The 16,237-nt window shown below is 40.8% G+C and overlaps 1 protein-coding gene across 1 annotated transcript in view; it reads right to left on the bottom strand.

The window, feature by feature from the left end:
* The window catches only part of SRFBP1 (serum response factor binding protein 1), a 77,491-nt gene extending 61,567 nt beyond the window's left edge, over positions 1-15,924 (bottom strand). The window contains exon 1 of the mRNA XM_080362970.1: positions 15,840-15,924. Within this exon, the coding sequence (XP_080219096.1) occupies positions 15,840-15,869 (30 nt within the window). The 5' untranslated portion in view covers positions 15,870-15,924. The remainder of the gene's footprint in view (positions 1-15,839) is intronic.
* Between the last annotated feature and the right edge of the window lie 313 nt (positions 15,925-16,237).

The raw sequence follows: 16,237 nt of genomic DNA, 5'->3' as shown, positions 1-16,237 counted from the left end.
ACCTTCAAATGTCATCCAATCCAACCCCCTTCAATGAGCAGGGACATCTTCAGCTAGATCAGGTTGCTCAGAGCCCTGTCCAGCCTGGCCTGGGATGTCTCTAGAGATGAGGCATTCACCACCTCTCTGGGCAACATGAGCCAGTGTTTCACCACCTCATGCTGTCATAACAAGCCTTGCTAAAAAGTCTGTCCTCATCTGTCTTTTAGGCCCCTTTTAAGTACTGAAAGGCTACAATAAGGTCTCCCTGGAACCTTTTCTTCTCGAGGCTGAACAACCCCGACCCTCTCAGCCTGTCCTCAGAGGTGAGCTGTTCCAGCCCTCTGATAATTTTTGTGGCCTCCTCTGGACCATCTCCAGCAGGTCTGTGTCTTTCCTGTAGAGGGGCAGAATCACCTTCTCAAACAGCTGGCCATGCTTTTTTTGATGCAGCCCAAGATACGACTGGCCTTCTGGGCTGCAGGTGCACATTGCCAGCTCATGTCCAATCTTTCATCCACCAGTAGTCCCAAGTCCTCCTCCGCAGGGCTGCTCTCAATCTCTTCATTATCCAGCCTGTATAGACACCGGGAGTTGTTCTGATCCAGGTGCAGGACCTTGCACTTGTCCTTGCCAAACATCATGAGGTTCAAAATAACAATATGCATTTCAAGAACCCTCATACCATTCTTCTGGCCAGACACATTTTCTTTGTATGCCACCGTTTGCTTTCAAGGAACTACAAGACTTTGGCATTCATGGATCATCAACAGGCCTCCAATATCCTATGGTCAAACCGTCAGCAGGTCAACTGTCACACTGTCTCAGATCAGGATGTAAGTGTACTTTTTCTCTAAGTGAAACAACAATATCCATTTTCAAACCACAACAAAGCTGCTCGGCTCCATCTGTGAGAAGATCGGTCTGCTCTGCTACCTTCTGATACGGGGTGAGGCGGGAATGGGGAAGTAGGGACAGGGGCAGTTGTATGACAATAAGCTCTACAAAAACGCATGCTGCCCCTTATTTTTGCACTGGTAGAACTGATCTCATATTATTCATGCATTTGTTTTAGAAATGCTTTGGAGAACACCCGCTGAAAGCAATTATTTGCATCCTGAAAGGTGGCACTGCTTATGATGGGTTTCAAAAGCAGACAATCAGCACCTGAGCTGACTCAAAGCGTAAGATGGAAATTCTGAAGACTGCCAGCCAAGCTGATTCTTCTGTTTATAATTTTGCTTTTTAATAGTTTATTTAGACTTGAAATTCCTTAAATATTACATCAATTTGTATAACTATTTTTATATAACACTGATGTTATGATAAATTAGTTATATACTCAAAAAAATGAAGAAAAACGTATCTTATCCAACATTTAAAACATACTGTGTCCATGTCATCTTGAAAGCCCCACTTTCTCAACTTTACTTAGAAATTTAGATTTTCAGAATTTGTTTGCTGCTCAACATTTCCACTTGAGTTTAATTAATGATCCTTTTTGCAAAGACATCGTAAGTCAAAGAAAAAACCACAGGGTCCTGAGAGCCAATACATTACAACTTTGCTCAGCTATCCTGAGAGAGTGGAATATTAAAACTGTGTATTCTGGAATTAAATTTGTTAACCTGGTTTCTGAGGAAATTAAGGTTGTCATCACATTGTTTGCCTGTCAGCATCCCTCCCTAGTAACTTTCAGGCTTACTAAACAGAAATCAACTTTGACAAATCAGCACAGGCCAGAGCTCCTACATATTTTGTGAAAACTAGTAGCCAAGTAGGAGATAAGGACTAAAATTAGCATGCCTAGCATAGAAGAAATTCATAAGCAGAAATCAAATCTTTCTGATTTTCACTGCCAACTAGTACATGCATACTCATTCACCAGCACATCTGGCTTTGAACCAGCCACAGAACATCAGCCACATCTCCTAACTGTCAAAACAGGTGGGAAACATGGGCCATAACTAATTACTGATTAGCACTCAGAGCAACTCCAAGCATAATACACTAAAAAACTGTAGAGAAAAAGGAATAACGGAGGATACTGGTTTGAAGTTTTAAGGAACACCGTAAGATGCTAGTCATCACTGGCTCTGTGACTTGAACATACGTTTTATTCTTACCACTGTCACTCGACCGATGTTTTTAATGTGGTGATTGAAGCTTCAAGGGAAATTATAACATGAATAGCTTGCTGAACTGGATAGAGAATGGGAGGAATGGAGAGGGGGAGGAGAGGGGTTCTTCTGTGCAAGATACACCTTGCAAAAGGAGACATTTTTATATTTACTTCAATTACCTTCAACTTACACTAGTCTCACATGCTAAGAAGCCAAGGAAAGAATGGGAAGACTTTGAAACATTATAGCAGCAAACATTTGCCAAATATTCATATCTAAATATTACCAGAAAATGTATTAAGTATTTTTGTGAATCTGTCATTCAGTACAGTCATTCATTTTGTACTAAGACTCATCCACTTCAAAATTTCTATTTCAATGTCACTATATAGTTATTACACAGGCATAAAGGAATCATAAAGGAAAAATGGTTTCAAGTTCACTAAACAAATAAAACTTAGCATCAGCTGAGGCATCATCAAGTTGGAGAAATACCTCATAAACCATTTCTCTGTGAATCTGAAGGATAAAAAAGTGAAGCAAATACCACAATTTTTAGATTGTCTATAAAGTACAACCTGCTTTTGCGAAAACTGAAAATAAAAGTAACTGATCTTACTAAATGAAAAATGAACTTTCTGCTTTAAAATCTGAACTACTTTTCTTCAAACTCCTCAGCAATTTTTTTCCCTCTCTATATATGTAAGAAAAGGAATAAATACTAGGAAACCAAAAGGCAGGAAGGTTCTTTATGTATGCGAAAACTCCCATCAAAAAGGGGAAGTTCTCAACTATTCACTCCTTCATATAGGGTGAATAGCCTCTGTCAAAGACTATTAAATCATCAGAATCTGAGGTGAGCTTCTGTTGGCTTCAAACATGCTTCAGTATTATTGGCCTGTCAGACTCTGAAACAATGACTACTACTACTACTACTACTACTACTACTACTTCCGCCCTCCCAAAAATGCTCTTCCATTAAGGTGACTTTTGCTATCAGGTGTCTATGACTTTTTTTTTGTGAGAACCTTCTCTCGCACAACAGTTACAGATCAGGGTAAAAAAAAACCAAAAAACAAAACAACAAAACACCAAACCAAATCTTAAAAAGTGGGGTATTTCAACAGCACTAGCATATAACTTACTTTTCAATCTTTTTAGGACAGGAAGAATTCTTTCTAGTGGGAATGGAGAATTACCATGCTACAGAAGTTAGTGTTCTTTATTCCCTGGGAACTGTTTAAAAAGAAAAATCTATTTCATGATGAGGACTTTTCACATACACATGGGAAAGTGTTTGAAAAAAAAAATAATAGAAAAATCTAATAATGTGATTTCTTCCTGGAAGTTTCTTCATGACATAAAATGGGAACTGGGGAAAATGACAAGTATGAAAAGTAGAATGAATAAAGAGCTTAAAATATCCCTGCCAGATGTCTGACATGCACTATTCTTTTGTTTAAAAACTATACCTTCAAGCACTTAGTTCTCTGTCAAGCAGTTGCCAAGACACCAGATATACGAGAGCTTGTGTAACTACACCAGTATTATGTTTCTAACACCTTAGAACAGCACTTGGTTCCTGCACAATCTTCTTTGTTACAACAGACCTAATGCTCTCACAATACCCATCTATTTTAGGTATGGTATGTTTATTGCCCAGCCATTTTGAAGTTCTCTCCGACACTATGTGCTGCTTTTGTTGGTGCATTCCCTTCTGCAGCTTGCTACTTTCAAGTATCCAGCTTTTCCATACCAAACAACACGTTCCCCTTCATGAGCTCTCCTCATTCCTTGTCCTATTCCCTCTTGTCCAAAACACCTTATTACTCACCTATCACTTTTGACTGCTGCAACATCTAAAGAATTACCAGCTATCCCTCTCTTCCCTTCCTTCCATCATTGTCATTATTTCTGAATTGCTCCATGAGCAATCACCTTAACTGCCCTTTGTTTTCCATCATCTGGAATTCTGATTTTATCATGCAACCAAGTTTAAGTTATGCTCTCCTGCTCCCATGCTACTCATTTCCTTTGCAGCAGCCTCCCAGTGATTTCTGCCTCTGGATGAAATCTCTTATTCATTCATTTGAACCAGCTGCTATTCAAAACAATTTTTACCAGTTTCTCATGCAACCAGTCTCTATTCACTCATCCCTTCCTACATTAGCGTATCTGTACATGACTTCAGACTTTTTCTAATGAGCCCTCATAAAACAACAAAGAGGAATCATAGAATCATTTAGGTTGGAAAAGACCCTCAAGATCACCGAGTCCAACCATGAACATAACACTGCCATGTCCATCATTAAACCATATCCCTAAGTGCCATGTTTTAAATAGCGCCAGGGATGGCGAGTCCACCACTTCCTTGGGCAGCCTTTTCCGATGCCTTTCCGTGAAGAATTCTTTCCTAATATCCAATGTAAAAATCTCCTGGCACAACGTGAAGCCACTCTTCCTGTCACTTGCTACTTGGAAGAGATCAACATGTGCTACAGCCTTCTTTCAGAGAGATGGAGAGAGTGATAAGGTCTCCCCTCAGCCTCCTTTTCTCCAGGCTAAAAAGCCCCAGTTCCCTCTGCTGCTCCTTGTAAGACTCACACTCCAGACTCCTCACCAGCTTTGTTGCCCTCCTCTGAAATTGCCCTGCACCTCAATATCTTTCTTGTAGTAAGCAGCCCAAAACTGAACACAGGATTAGAGGTGGGGCCTCACCAGTGCCAAGTACAGTGGTACAATCAATTCCTTAGTTCTGCTGGCCATACTATTTCTGATACAAGCCAGGATGCTGTTGTTGTGCTTCTAGCCACCTGGGCACACTGCTGGCTCATTCACCTGGCTGCTCACCAACAACCTCAGATCCTTTCCCATGAAGCAGCTTTCCAGCCACTCTTCCCCAAGTCTGTAGTGTCACATGGGGTTGGTGTGACCCAAATGCAGGATCTGACACTTGGCCTTGTTGAACCTCATACAGCTGGCTGTAGCCCATCCATCCAGCTGGTCCAGATGCCCATGTAGAGCCTTCCTACCCTCCATCAGATCAACACTCCTACCCAGCTTGGTGTCATCTGCAAACTTACTAAGGGTGCACTTGATCCGCTTGTCCACATCACTGATAAAGATATTAAACAGAACTGACCCCTGGGGAGCACCACTTGTGATCAGCTGCCAACTGGATTTGACTCCGTTCACCACAAGTCTTTGGGCCTGGCCATCCAGCCAGTTCTTTATGCAGTAAGGAGTACACTCATCCAAGTTGTAAGCAGCCAGCTTCTCCAGGAGAATGCTGTGGGAACAATGTCAAAAACTTTACTGAAGTCCAGGTAAACAATATCCACAGCCCTTCTCCCATCCACTAAGTGGGTCACCTTGTCATAGAAGGAGATCAGGTTAGTCAAGTAGGACCTGCCTTTCATAAACCCATGTTGACTGGGCCTGATCATTTGGTTGTGCTGTATGTGCTGCATGATGGCACTCAGGATGATCTGTTCCATGGCCTTCCCCAGCAATGAGGTTAGACTGACACACCTGTAAATCCCTGGATTCTCCTTGGAGCTCTTCTTGTAGATTGGCATCACATTTGCCAACTTCCAGTCAACTGGGATCTCCCCAGTCAGTCAGAACTGCTGATAAATGATTGAAAGTGGCTTGGTAAGCATCTCTGTCAGCTCCCTCAGAACCCATGCATGTATCCCAAAAGTACCGCAGATCCTGAAATTAACTAAGATAGCCTGTTATCACAGCAAAAATTTCCAGTTGCCATGTACCTGACACATGGTAATAGCTACAAATTTAATGGAAAATATTTCACTAGAGATTCAGATATCCATACTCAGTATTTACTGGTATCTCTATGCCAGTCATAGTAATGCTGTGTGTACTGCTTATGTAAAAACTCATTTCTATTTGTCCTGCTCCACCACTAGCTTTCAATAATTTGTTTTTTAAAACGGGTGCGCTTTCTTGTGAGTATCTTCTTTAAAGACAAAAATAAATGTTATTTCAATATTTTTAGTATAAAAAGTACAAAGAGTTACACTCTGAGGAATAAGGGGTTTTTTTCCCGTTGGTCAATTTTATTTTGCTGAGTAGTTTTCATTCTCTACTGAGAATAAAATTATCAAGGCAGAATCTAGGGAAATGAGCAAAGAACTACTGAACTGCAGAAAGAAAAAAGAACAGAAATAACAAAAGAATAAGCAAAATTTTATAGCCATTTTAAAGCATGCTTGGAGATTTTTATGTGAAACTGGCTTAGTCTCATTACTATAGTCATTTGGAAACTGAGGAAGACAAATCACAGGATGGCACTCTTTATCTAAAGTAACTTCCCAACAAAAGAGCTACTCCAGATGCACTGCTTACATCTGCACTTTACCTTAACATGCAGTATCTTCCAGTAGAAGACAAGCAGTAACTCCAACATTTGACTCATTAAAAATGAGAACAAATAGACCCTCACATTTTACTTCTTGCTCTGAGCTCCTGTTTCTACTGGAATATTACTTGTTTCCATCCCTAGTCAATCTCATGAATTTTTGAGACTGAAGTCTTTCGTTTTGTATCTATTTTAAAGACCTTGCAGTCTAACTTCTCACCCTGCCATGCTGCTATATGATACTGTCTTAAACTGATAGTTGTCCAATTCAGCTCCTGAGAGCCACTTTATATCCAATGTTTGCTTGAGCACAAATGCAAACAATTTAGACAAGTCTACAAACATATGATAAACTAGCCTCCAACACAACTGAATGAATCCAACCAGATCTCTAGACAGTACAGTAAAAGTTTAATTTCTCAATTAGAGCCCCTAGCATATTTTTGGTGCGACGGAGATCTCAGTATCAAGCTTACTGATGTTTTAAATGGAAGTTCTCTAAAAGCCATCACACAAATACTGTGGTGGAACCAATTTTGACCTGTTTATTCAACGCAAAAATTACAGACAGAATGACTCTAGGTCAGGTGACTACAGAAGAGAAAATACACCAGAATAAAAACAAACAGAATATTTGCATTCTAAAAAAAAATTATCAACTGATTTACATTTCACGTAGTTAGTTTTGAATATATATACACACACTTCATCTCATACTAAATGCCATATGAATAAATATGTGTCATTGTGACCCATCTTTGTAACAGAAATAATGTAATGGTACTTTTTTTTTTTTCATATAAAATCAGAATAAGAATTTAAAATCCCTATCTCTTATAGGATTTAAATTACAATCAAGAGAGTAACTGAATTTAGTAGTAGCTGGTTACTTTTGTGCTGAAAAACCTAACTAAAAAAAAATTTCACCCTTAATTCACAGAATCATGGTTTAGGCTGGAAAAGACCTTAAAGATCATGTAGTTCAACTCCCCTTCCATGGGCAGGGACACCTTCCTCTAGACCAGGTTGCTCACAGCCCCATCCAACCTGGCCTTGAACACTCCCAGGGATAGGGCATCCACAACTTTTCTGAGCACCCTGTTCCAGGGCCTCACCACCCTCACGGTGGAGAGTATCTTCCTTATATTTAATCTAAATCTACACACTTTCATTTTAAAGCCATTACCTCTTGCTCTTCACTACTGACTGCCATAGCATAAGACAAACTGAATAGAATTTCAGCATTGCCATACCAACTGGCAACTCGCAATGAATTCGCAACTGATTACTATTCTCCTTTGACCAACTCCTCCTTCCCCAAGCCTCCAAATTCTGTTAGGAAAAAACCCAACACCAACCCATTCCTTTCTACACCCATTTCAGCCTTGCTTCTTTCTTCAATTGGCAGCAAGCTTCAGGCCCAGAAATGCAAAGGTTGCAAAAGGATGTCTGCAATTACAGCAGCAAGCAATTAAGCACGTTTACAGTAACAGGATAATTTCTTTAAATCGTATTTTATGCAGGCATATATATCCATAAATAACATCTGATAAAAGACTATACTGTGTACTGCAAGTATCTCACAGTTCCTTTAAAATAAGTTACAAAGTTTCCCATGACTGTGTTTGCATGTTTTTTTCATTATTGTACACTACCACAGCAAGGAACCACAGATGTTTTGTTTTATGAGAGCATCTTACTAGTCTACGTGGCCTACCACACACACTTTATATAAATCACTTGAGCTAAGGAAAAGTTTTCATTTCTGTCCTGAAGAACAGTAGTTTGATAATGGTTGTATACAATACTGGTAGACATAAAAAACTGCACAGATTACTATGTTTAATTGCTTCAGGAATCTTCTGGAACAAAATCTGTGTGAACAGCAGATCAGAATTTGCTGTTAATATAACTGATGATGTGGCAACTCTAGAAACTTTAGAAACAGCTGCTGGAACAGTTCCCAGGAAGGAAAAAAAAAGCCACAATTCCTCAGAATTCTATCTCACAGAGTATAACTTTGGAAATTTCATAAGCTTTCAAAAGACCTTTTCCTTAGGACATTTACATGGTCTGTAAAAGAATGTCAGCAATTTAACACTTGAACAGTTTTAAGCAGAATTCGAGCCCAAACTAGCAGTTTTCTTCTCCTTCAAGTAACTGCTGTGCTTAGAGTTATTTCGTAGTAACACAAGTAATGCAAGAATTTTTACATGCAATTCTATACAGCTAAAATGACTGCTGCCAAGTACACCAACATTTAAAGAAAAAGTCCTGTTTGCTTTCTAACTTTGCGCAGACTTGTAATTTACAGCAAAAAGTGGTGATTTCCCAGTATAATGAGAAATAAACTCATAGAATAGACTAGTTATTTGGTTTTGAATTATGTAGAAATATGTTTTTTCTCAGTTCTCTTGACCTTTCCAAGACTTTAGACTGATTTCAGTGACATATGACAGATGGTATGACCAGCTTCAAGGAAGTATTTAGGACCATATGCATGCCAAGGATAGACAGATCCTGGTAGTGCCAGAATTCAGCCACAGCTCTAATTTCGACTACAGAGCACCCTAGGCACCAGTACTTTTTCAAAAGTATGTAAGTGGTAACCACCTTGCCTTAACAATAATTTTGAAGTGGTCACAGGTAAACCTAAAGCTGACTTAAGTTGCCTAAGACAGAGACACTCTGATCCAGCTTAACAATATTGGCAGACAGCTCAGAACAGTAACAGCACTTATGTCCATCATCTGAGGAACAGTCCAGGTGTTGGGGCATTTATCAGACTGAAAAGTCTAAAATTACAGACCCTATTCAATGTGAAGAAGCCTAATACAAATGCTTCTACTTCAAGCGAGTGGCTGGGCCAGCATGGTGGATAGGTACTGGAACAAACAAGGCTCATAAGTCAGAGACAAAACACCAAAAGGGAACTCATCTGTAGAACAGCAAGAAGAATTTCTTCAAGGGTAAAGAGTTCAGAATTCCAGTACTTCTTTTGATGGAGCTCATGTATTTTATGTTAATTGTTGGATAAGCAGCCTTTGGAGCACTGCCAATGATTTTTCCTACAGAAATGCTCCCACTGGTGAAACATATGACCAAGCACCCCTCACCCACATAATCCACCTTTTTTGCCAGACAGTAGCCCAGCACTCATATTTGTTGGTATTTGTGATTAGTGCACTCTGCTGGTCACTGAATCACTGGATTCAACTCATCTCAGGTTGAGAGGACCTATACACCAGCTTTCTCAACTACTGGAAAGTTCTCTAACAACTACACCATTGAACCAAAAAATGCAGCATGTTTCCTATCAGACAGAGGCATGCTTTGAAAGAAGGCAGGATATTTTGAATTATGAGCAGTAAGACATGTCACAGCTCAGTCCAAAACTGGATAACTGGTCAGATACCTCACCTTCCCTTTAGGTGGATAAAAAGTTAGCACACAGGGATATTAAATTGCCCTAAAGAACGCCTAGATCACCACATCGCCCAGAGGATAGTACACAAATCAGATCTTTGAGGGTAGCTACTTTATTTCAAAGAGGAGCCTGGATCACCACACTGGGCTGGATGCCTAGTATTTCAGACCACTTTAAACACCATAATGCCTAAAGTACTCAGTCATTGTTATTTTGAAAGTTTCCATCTAGAATTCTTTTTTATCACTGGTAAAGAAGGTCTAGGAATGTATTTAAGAATATCACAACATTCCTTAGGTAACATTAGCCGTTTGGATATAATATACTAAAAAACTAAATGCTCACATCACCTTGTTCACGATAGTGAAAAGTAATTTCAAAGAAAGCCCAAGAAAGAAGGTCTAAGAGTTCACCTCTCTGATTACTATGGCGAATACAACTCCTGAAATTTAAATTTTGCTTTACTTAACTGAACTGCAACTTCTTTTAAGAGTTCTTTTGCAACAGGTAAGAGACTACATTGGTGTGGTTGGTTTTTTATTTGTTTGTTTTTCCCCTTGATATACCCCAGGTCACATTTTCCAAAAAGAAATATAAACTTGCTTATAACAGTGAAATGATAAGATTCTTCTCCAACGAACTCATCATGTAACATTATCAAGATCAGGCAAACAGAAGGGCTCCTGTGGTTTCCTCGTTGAACCCTCTAGTTCTCCCACCCTTGTAGCTTTGACCACTAGCTAATTTCCAAAACATAAACACCTGCCAGACAACATAATAGCACATCATATAATCATCCTGACTATTTTAAGTTTTGCTGGTTGAACGCCCTTCCCAAACCTTATGCTTATTTCACAGAAATGTCACTGCCTGAAGACAAACACTTAATTGAGATGAATAGCACCATTCCACCAGCCCTCCAAGTCAAGCGAATAGTTCACTGTGGTGGAAGTGGGACAGTACTCCTCCATCCCCTGCCCACTCACCCCTGGTCCCATGTTTCTCTTGCTGCCATTCCCTGTGAGACCCTACCACCAACAGGAGGAAACTGCCCTAGCAAAAAAAATCATTCTGCTCACAGAAAGGGAAGGCAGGACCATGTGGCTGGAATGGATGAGGAAAAAGCAATGAGAAGCTCCGGCTCTAGAAGCAGAGAGTATAGCTGCCCACGAAACCACCATCAGAGAATCACACTCCTGCAAGGAGCATGTTGCATGTCTGAGACACCGCACACTGAACAGAAGATCAATTCTAGCAAAGTACGACTGTAAAAACAGAACAACATAATTTAAGAAGCCTGGGTTCTGAAAACAAAACAAAACAAAACCAAACCACAAATCTGGGTCGGTTCCCTTTCAAAAGCTTCAGTTTCATTCTATTGTATATTGCTGATCAACAACGATCATTTTTCACATTAAACATGAGCCATCTTCCGTTTAAACTTGTCCTTGTCCATGGCAGTTGATGATTATGTGCTGCCATCTAGCACATGTTTCCAGAAAAGTTTAACTTTGGAAACTATTCTGTGACAAGACACCTGAAAATTCTTAGCAAGCTTTTCAAAATAAGAAACATGTAGAAGACAGCAATTGTTTTTGTTTTTTAAAAATATTCCTTCAGCCTGCATGCCTATAAAATTAAACACAAGATGAGAATTAGGCTTAATACAGATAAACCCTGCAAAAGCATGCATGATCTTATACAGTTGATGCATAATAATTGAAAAACTTAACTTTGTCATTATACAAGTTATGTTTTTCTTTGTACAAAAAAACAGGAGTAATAATGGTAAGAAATACTGCATTTTCCTCTTCTTCCTCAAAAACCCCAGTCTTCACTGTTTTACTTTGTAACTTTCTGCAGTCTTTACTTCCTCCACTCCCCCCAGCTCTTCTTTGGGCTCAGAAATAAAAATGCAATAATCCCATAAAGGAATTGAATGTTTGGATTACAAAAATATTCACGTTTTTTAACTCTTTTCAATCTTAATTTTTCAGTCATGCAGGCACACTGAAACTGTACCACACTTGCCAGCAGAAAGCTGATTGCTTCTTAAAATTACCGGACCTTGCTAAGCGCTAACCTTGCTAACTTGCTTTTTGCTGTTATTATCTAGCTATACATGAATTAGAGAAAAAGAACATTTATGCACTTCTAGCACATCAGCTATTTGTTAACATGGAAATAACCTGAACTTCTGAAGCTGTTAATTGATACAAACAATTTTACACGAAAAAATAAAATAAATGATGAACATTATGTCTAAACTAATTATTCTGTGTATAGTTGAATAATGATGACTGATTTCTTACCTTTTTCTGTCTAATTTCACCTTATCACAACAACTGCAATTCCTTCTTATTTTCACCCAGGATAATTACCTCTGTACAATAATTTCAGAGCCTATTCATACAGTCACCTGAACAGTATGACATTTTCATTCTTTGTTTCCTATAAAGTCAGAACAGTTGGGAGCATGTTGCTTCGCAAAGGCACTATTCTTTAATCAAACAATAACGAACAAAACAAAACAACCCAAACCAAACAACAACAGCAACAACAAAATACCCACAAAACAAACACTTCTGAGGTCTCTACTCTTTTCCAAATTCTCTGAAATTAGCCAATGAATCCAAAAGCTGTCAGAAAGCAGACACACATCACAGTCTTTTATTTGTCTTATTTACTTAGAGGATTAGCTTTTCATAATAATAATAGTTAACTTTCAAGTTTTTTTGGTGATAAGAGGTTAAATCATCACCTAGTTGAATATCCTCTAATTTCAAAACATGTATACACTTTACTTCATTACTATATCAGAACCAAAGTCTTGATTTTTACAGTGTAGTAACAAACCTTTCCATTAAGTGTGCAAGGGTTTTTTAGGTTTGTTTTCATCAGGACAGTAATAGCAGAACAAATTCTGCCATCGAATGACACAGACCTGAAGTTACCTACTCAACTGGTAAGTCATTGTCCTTCACATTCACAAATAAATATATGTTATCTGTATAAACGAGATGCTGTGCAACTTTCACTTATGACAATACCATCCATAGGAATACTGAAGACATTCAAGAAAAAGGTTTTTGCACATCAATAACTATTTCTTTCATCAGTTACTAGTGCCAAACTTATAATAGGAAGTAATGAAGCTAAAAAAAAAAAGAACAAACACAAAAAAACCCCAGCAACCTGTCATCTGAAAATTTCTTAGGACTCTATCATTTAGCGAACCATTATATTTTATTATATTAATTAATAGCTAAAGTTTGCCTTGGCCAAAATTAGAATATGGAATATGTAAATATAATACAGCTGAATTTACAAAGCCTTACACAGAACTACTGTAAATCCAGCTAATACCAACAGGTTTATCAGCTACATAAGGGTCACAAAGTTCTTTCTGCAACAACTACCATCATGCCTATTTGATATACCCTAATGAGGGAAGAAATGTGTATGATCCCTAGCATTGGTTGATTGTGGAATGACAAAGATGCAGAGAATCAAGTTGCTTTGTAATTACAGTAAGTCTTTCCCTTACCAAACTGGAAAAATACACATTAAAAATTCCATAGTTTGTTTAAAACATTAGTCTTTCTAAAATCATTACTTTATTCATGGTCAAATTCCACTATTACACATTTAATTAGAGGAAGGTAAATATCTCTTGAAAGCAAAATGTGCTTACACAAGAGCATCTCAGTAACTTTAATAAATACAGAGAATATCCAAGTATTATTTTAAAAAATGCTTATTTCAGATTTTATAACTACTCACCATAGTAAATAATATGGCTCTTATTCTTATGAAATGCAGAAATGGAAAAAATTGTTTAAGCTATTCACACCAAGTCTCCGTTCTAGTCTTAGACAGATCAGGCTCAGACATTTATTAGAGAGTGCCTAATTTTTGTCCAAACTCTGATGAAATCTCCCACCTCCAGAAAATTTAAGAACTTACTTTCAGTTTCCTCTTAGGATAGGGTGATGTTTGAACTATAAGAAGGAATGACATGCCTAGTGTGCCTAGTGTCCACATGGTAATTTTTAATCTTTTGTACAGAAACTCATTGTATTCTATTTTTTTTCTGAAGAACAGTTTGGTCATTACTCAGTCAAACAATGCTTTTTTCATCTCTTGTTATACAAGTGTCTCTTTGCTGAAAGACTATGAACCACCACCTGAACTTGATCAGTCAAAGAAATTGCTGCTTCAACAATGCAGGAAATACTCTGCTGCTTCTTCAGTGGTTCACTGGCATATTTCAATGTGCAATCACTCACATTTGACCTTATATTTGTTAAGAGTAAGGACTGAAAACCTGTAATAAACTACCTATTAAATATCTATATTTTATGTAATATCAAACCACATTTCTTCTGATGAACAGACTACTTCTCACTAAATTATTGACTTGAAAATCTACCTCTCTCGGAGTCATTGTATGCATAGAACATAAAACTTACTTTAAATACAAACGTAATCTGAGAATGCTTGTACAATCTGTCATTTTGGTTCTGCTGGTGACAAATTGTAACTTTAATCATACTGTGAATTATCTAGGAATCCAGGTAGTGCACAGTACCATCTGCAGAAGCTGATACAACCCATGCTCAGCAGAACTATCAGCTACTCTTTAGGTGCTGCAGTAGCAGTTTAAAGAAGCCAGTTTAGTTCTGTCAGACTTATAATACAGAATAATTTGCAAACATGTAGTCAAAGCCCATCACAAGTGAAACACATTTAACTAATTAAATTCACTTTATAGAGTAGAAAAAAACCCAAAAGAAATATGAAACACCAACCTTCTTACAAAACAGTAAAAATATAAATTTAACCCATTAATTTGTCATTCTCAGTCCCTCCACACCCAAGAAAATAAAGCAACATCATATCTTTGCTATCCAGGAGACAGGCAGCTGGGACTTTGGTAGGTTCACCAGAATCACCTGCAAAACTTCAGTGTGAACACAAACACGGTAAGAGATAACGCAATATAATAATGATATCACACGCAGTGACAGGATGTAGAACCGAGGCACACGTGTAGACAATTGCACAGCACCCCCTTAGACGTGGTTTATCTTCGCAAGACAGATCTTCCTTCCCCACACAGCCCTTTTGCTGGGGGCCAGCGCGGTGAGCGGCGCTTCCCGGGGGGGCGGCGGCAGCGGCCTCAGGCCACATGGCGACAGCCCGGCCAGGGCCGTTCCCACCACTCCAGGTAGCCACGCGGCTCTGGGGAGGATGGAGCCCATCCCGGCTCGCTCGCAGGGTGACACGCTGCCGCCCAGCTCTGCCCCTTCCCCAGCTCTGCCCCTTCCCCAGCTCTGCCCCTTCCCCAGCTCTGCCCCTTCCCCAGCTCTGCCCCTTCCCCAGCTCTGCCCCTTCCCCAGCTCTGCCCCTTCCCCAGCTCTGCCCCTTCCCCAGCTCTGCCCCTTCCCCAGCTCTGCCCCTTCCCCAGCTCTGCCCCTTCCCCAGCTCTGCCCCTTCCCCAGCTCTGCCCCTTCCCCAGCTCTGCCCCTTCCCCAGCTCTGCCCCTTCCCCAGCTCTGCCCCTTCCCCAGCTCTGCCCCTTCCCCAGCTCTGCCCCTTCCCCAGCTCTGCCCCTTCCCCAGCTCTGCCCCTTCCCCAGCTCTGCCCCTTCCCCAGCTCTGCCCCTTCCCCAGCTCTGCCCCTTCCCCAGCTCTGCCCCTTCCCCAGCTCTGCCCCCTCCCCAGCTCTGCCCCCTCCCCAGCTCTGCCCCTTCCCCAGCTCTGCCCCTTCCCCAGCTCTGCCCCTTCCCCAGCTCCCGGTGCGCAGACCCCTCCCATGGCCGCTGCCTCCACCTGTCCCGCCGGGCTCTCCGCGCCAAAACCTCCTGCCCTGCCCCCGCCAGCCTGCTCCGACTGCCGCCCCACGGAACGCGGGAGAGGACGGCTCACCTCGTTGTTGAGGTTCAGCACGGGAGCCATGGTGCCGGCCCCTGCCCGTAGAGCTCCGCTGTCCCTCCGAGCGCTCCCCACGCCGCAGCACGAAGCGAAACCGGGCGCATGCGCCTCGCGCGCGGCGGCAGGCCCGCTCCAGGCTGACGCTCTATGGCTAGAGCCTCTCTAGGCTAACTCTTGCGGGCCGCGGTCCTCCAACTCCGCCCTGGCCGCGCCGGCTTCCGGCGGCTCCCACCGTGCCCCGGGGAGGCGGGGGCGGGGGATTGTGAAGGGCGGGGGATTATGAAGGGCGGGGACCTTGCACCGCGCAGGCTACCCAGCCCGCAGTCGCGTTTCTTTACGAATGGGGGTGAAGAGGGTCTCCTTCTGACTCTGGCGGGTGGTAAGCGATGTGG

Source organism: Nesoenas mayeri (genome assembly GCF_963082525.1).
Source record: "Nesoenas mayeri genome assembly, chromosome: Z".
Classification (NCBI taxonomy): domain Eukaryota; kingdom Metazoa; phylum Chordata; class Aves; order Columbiformes; family Columbidae; genus Nesoenas; species Nesoenas mayeri.
This window is presented reverse-complemented; position numbering and strand designations above follow the sequence as displayed.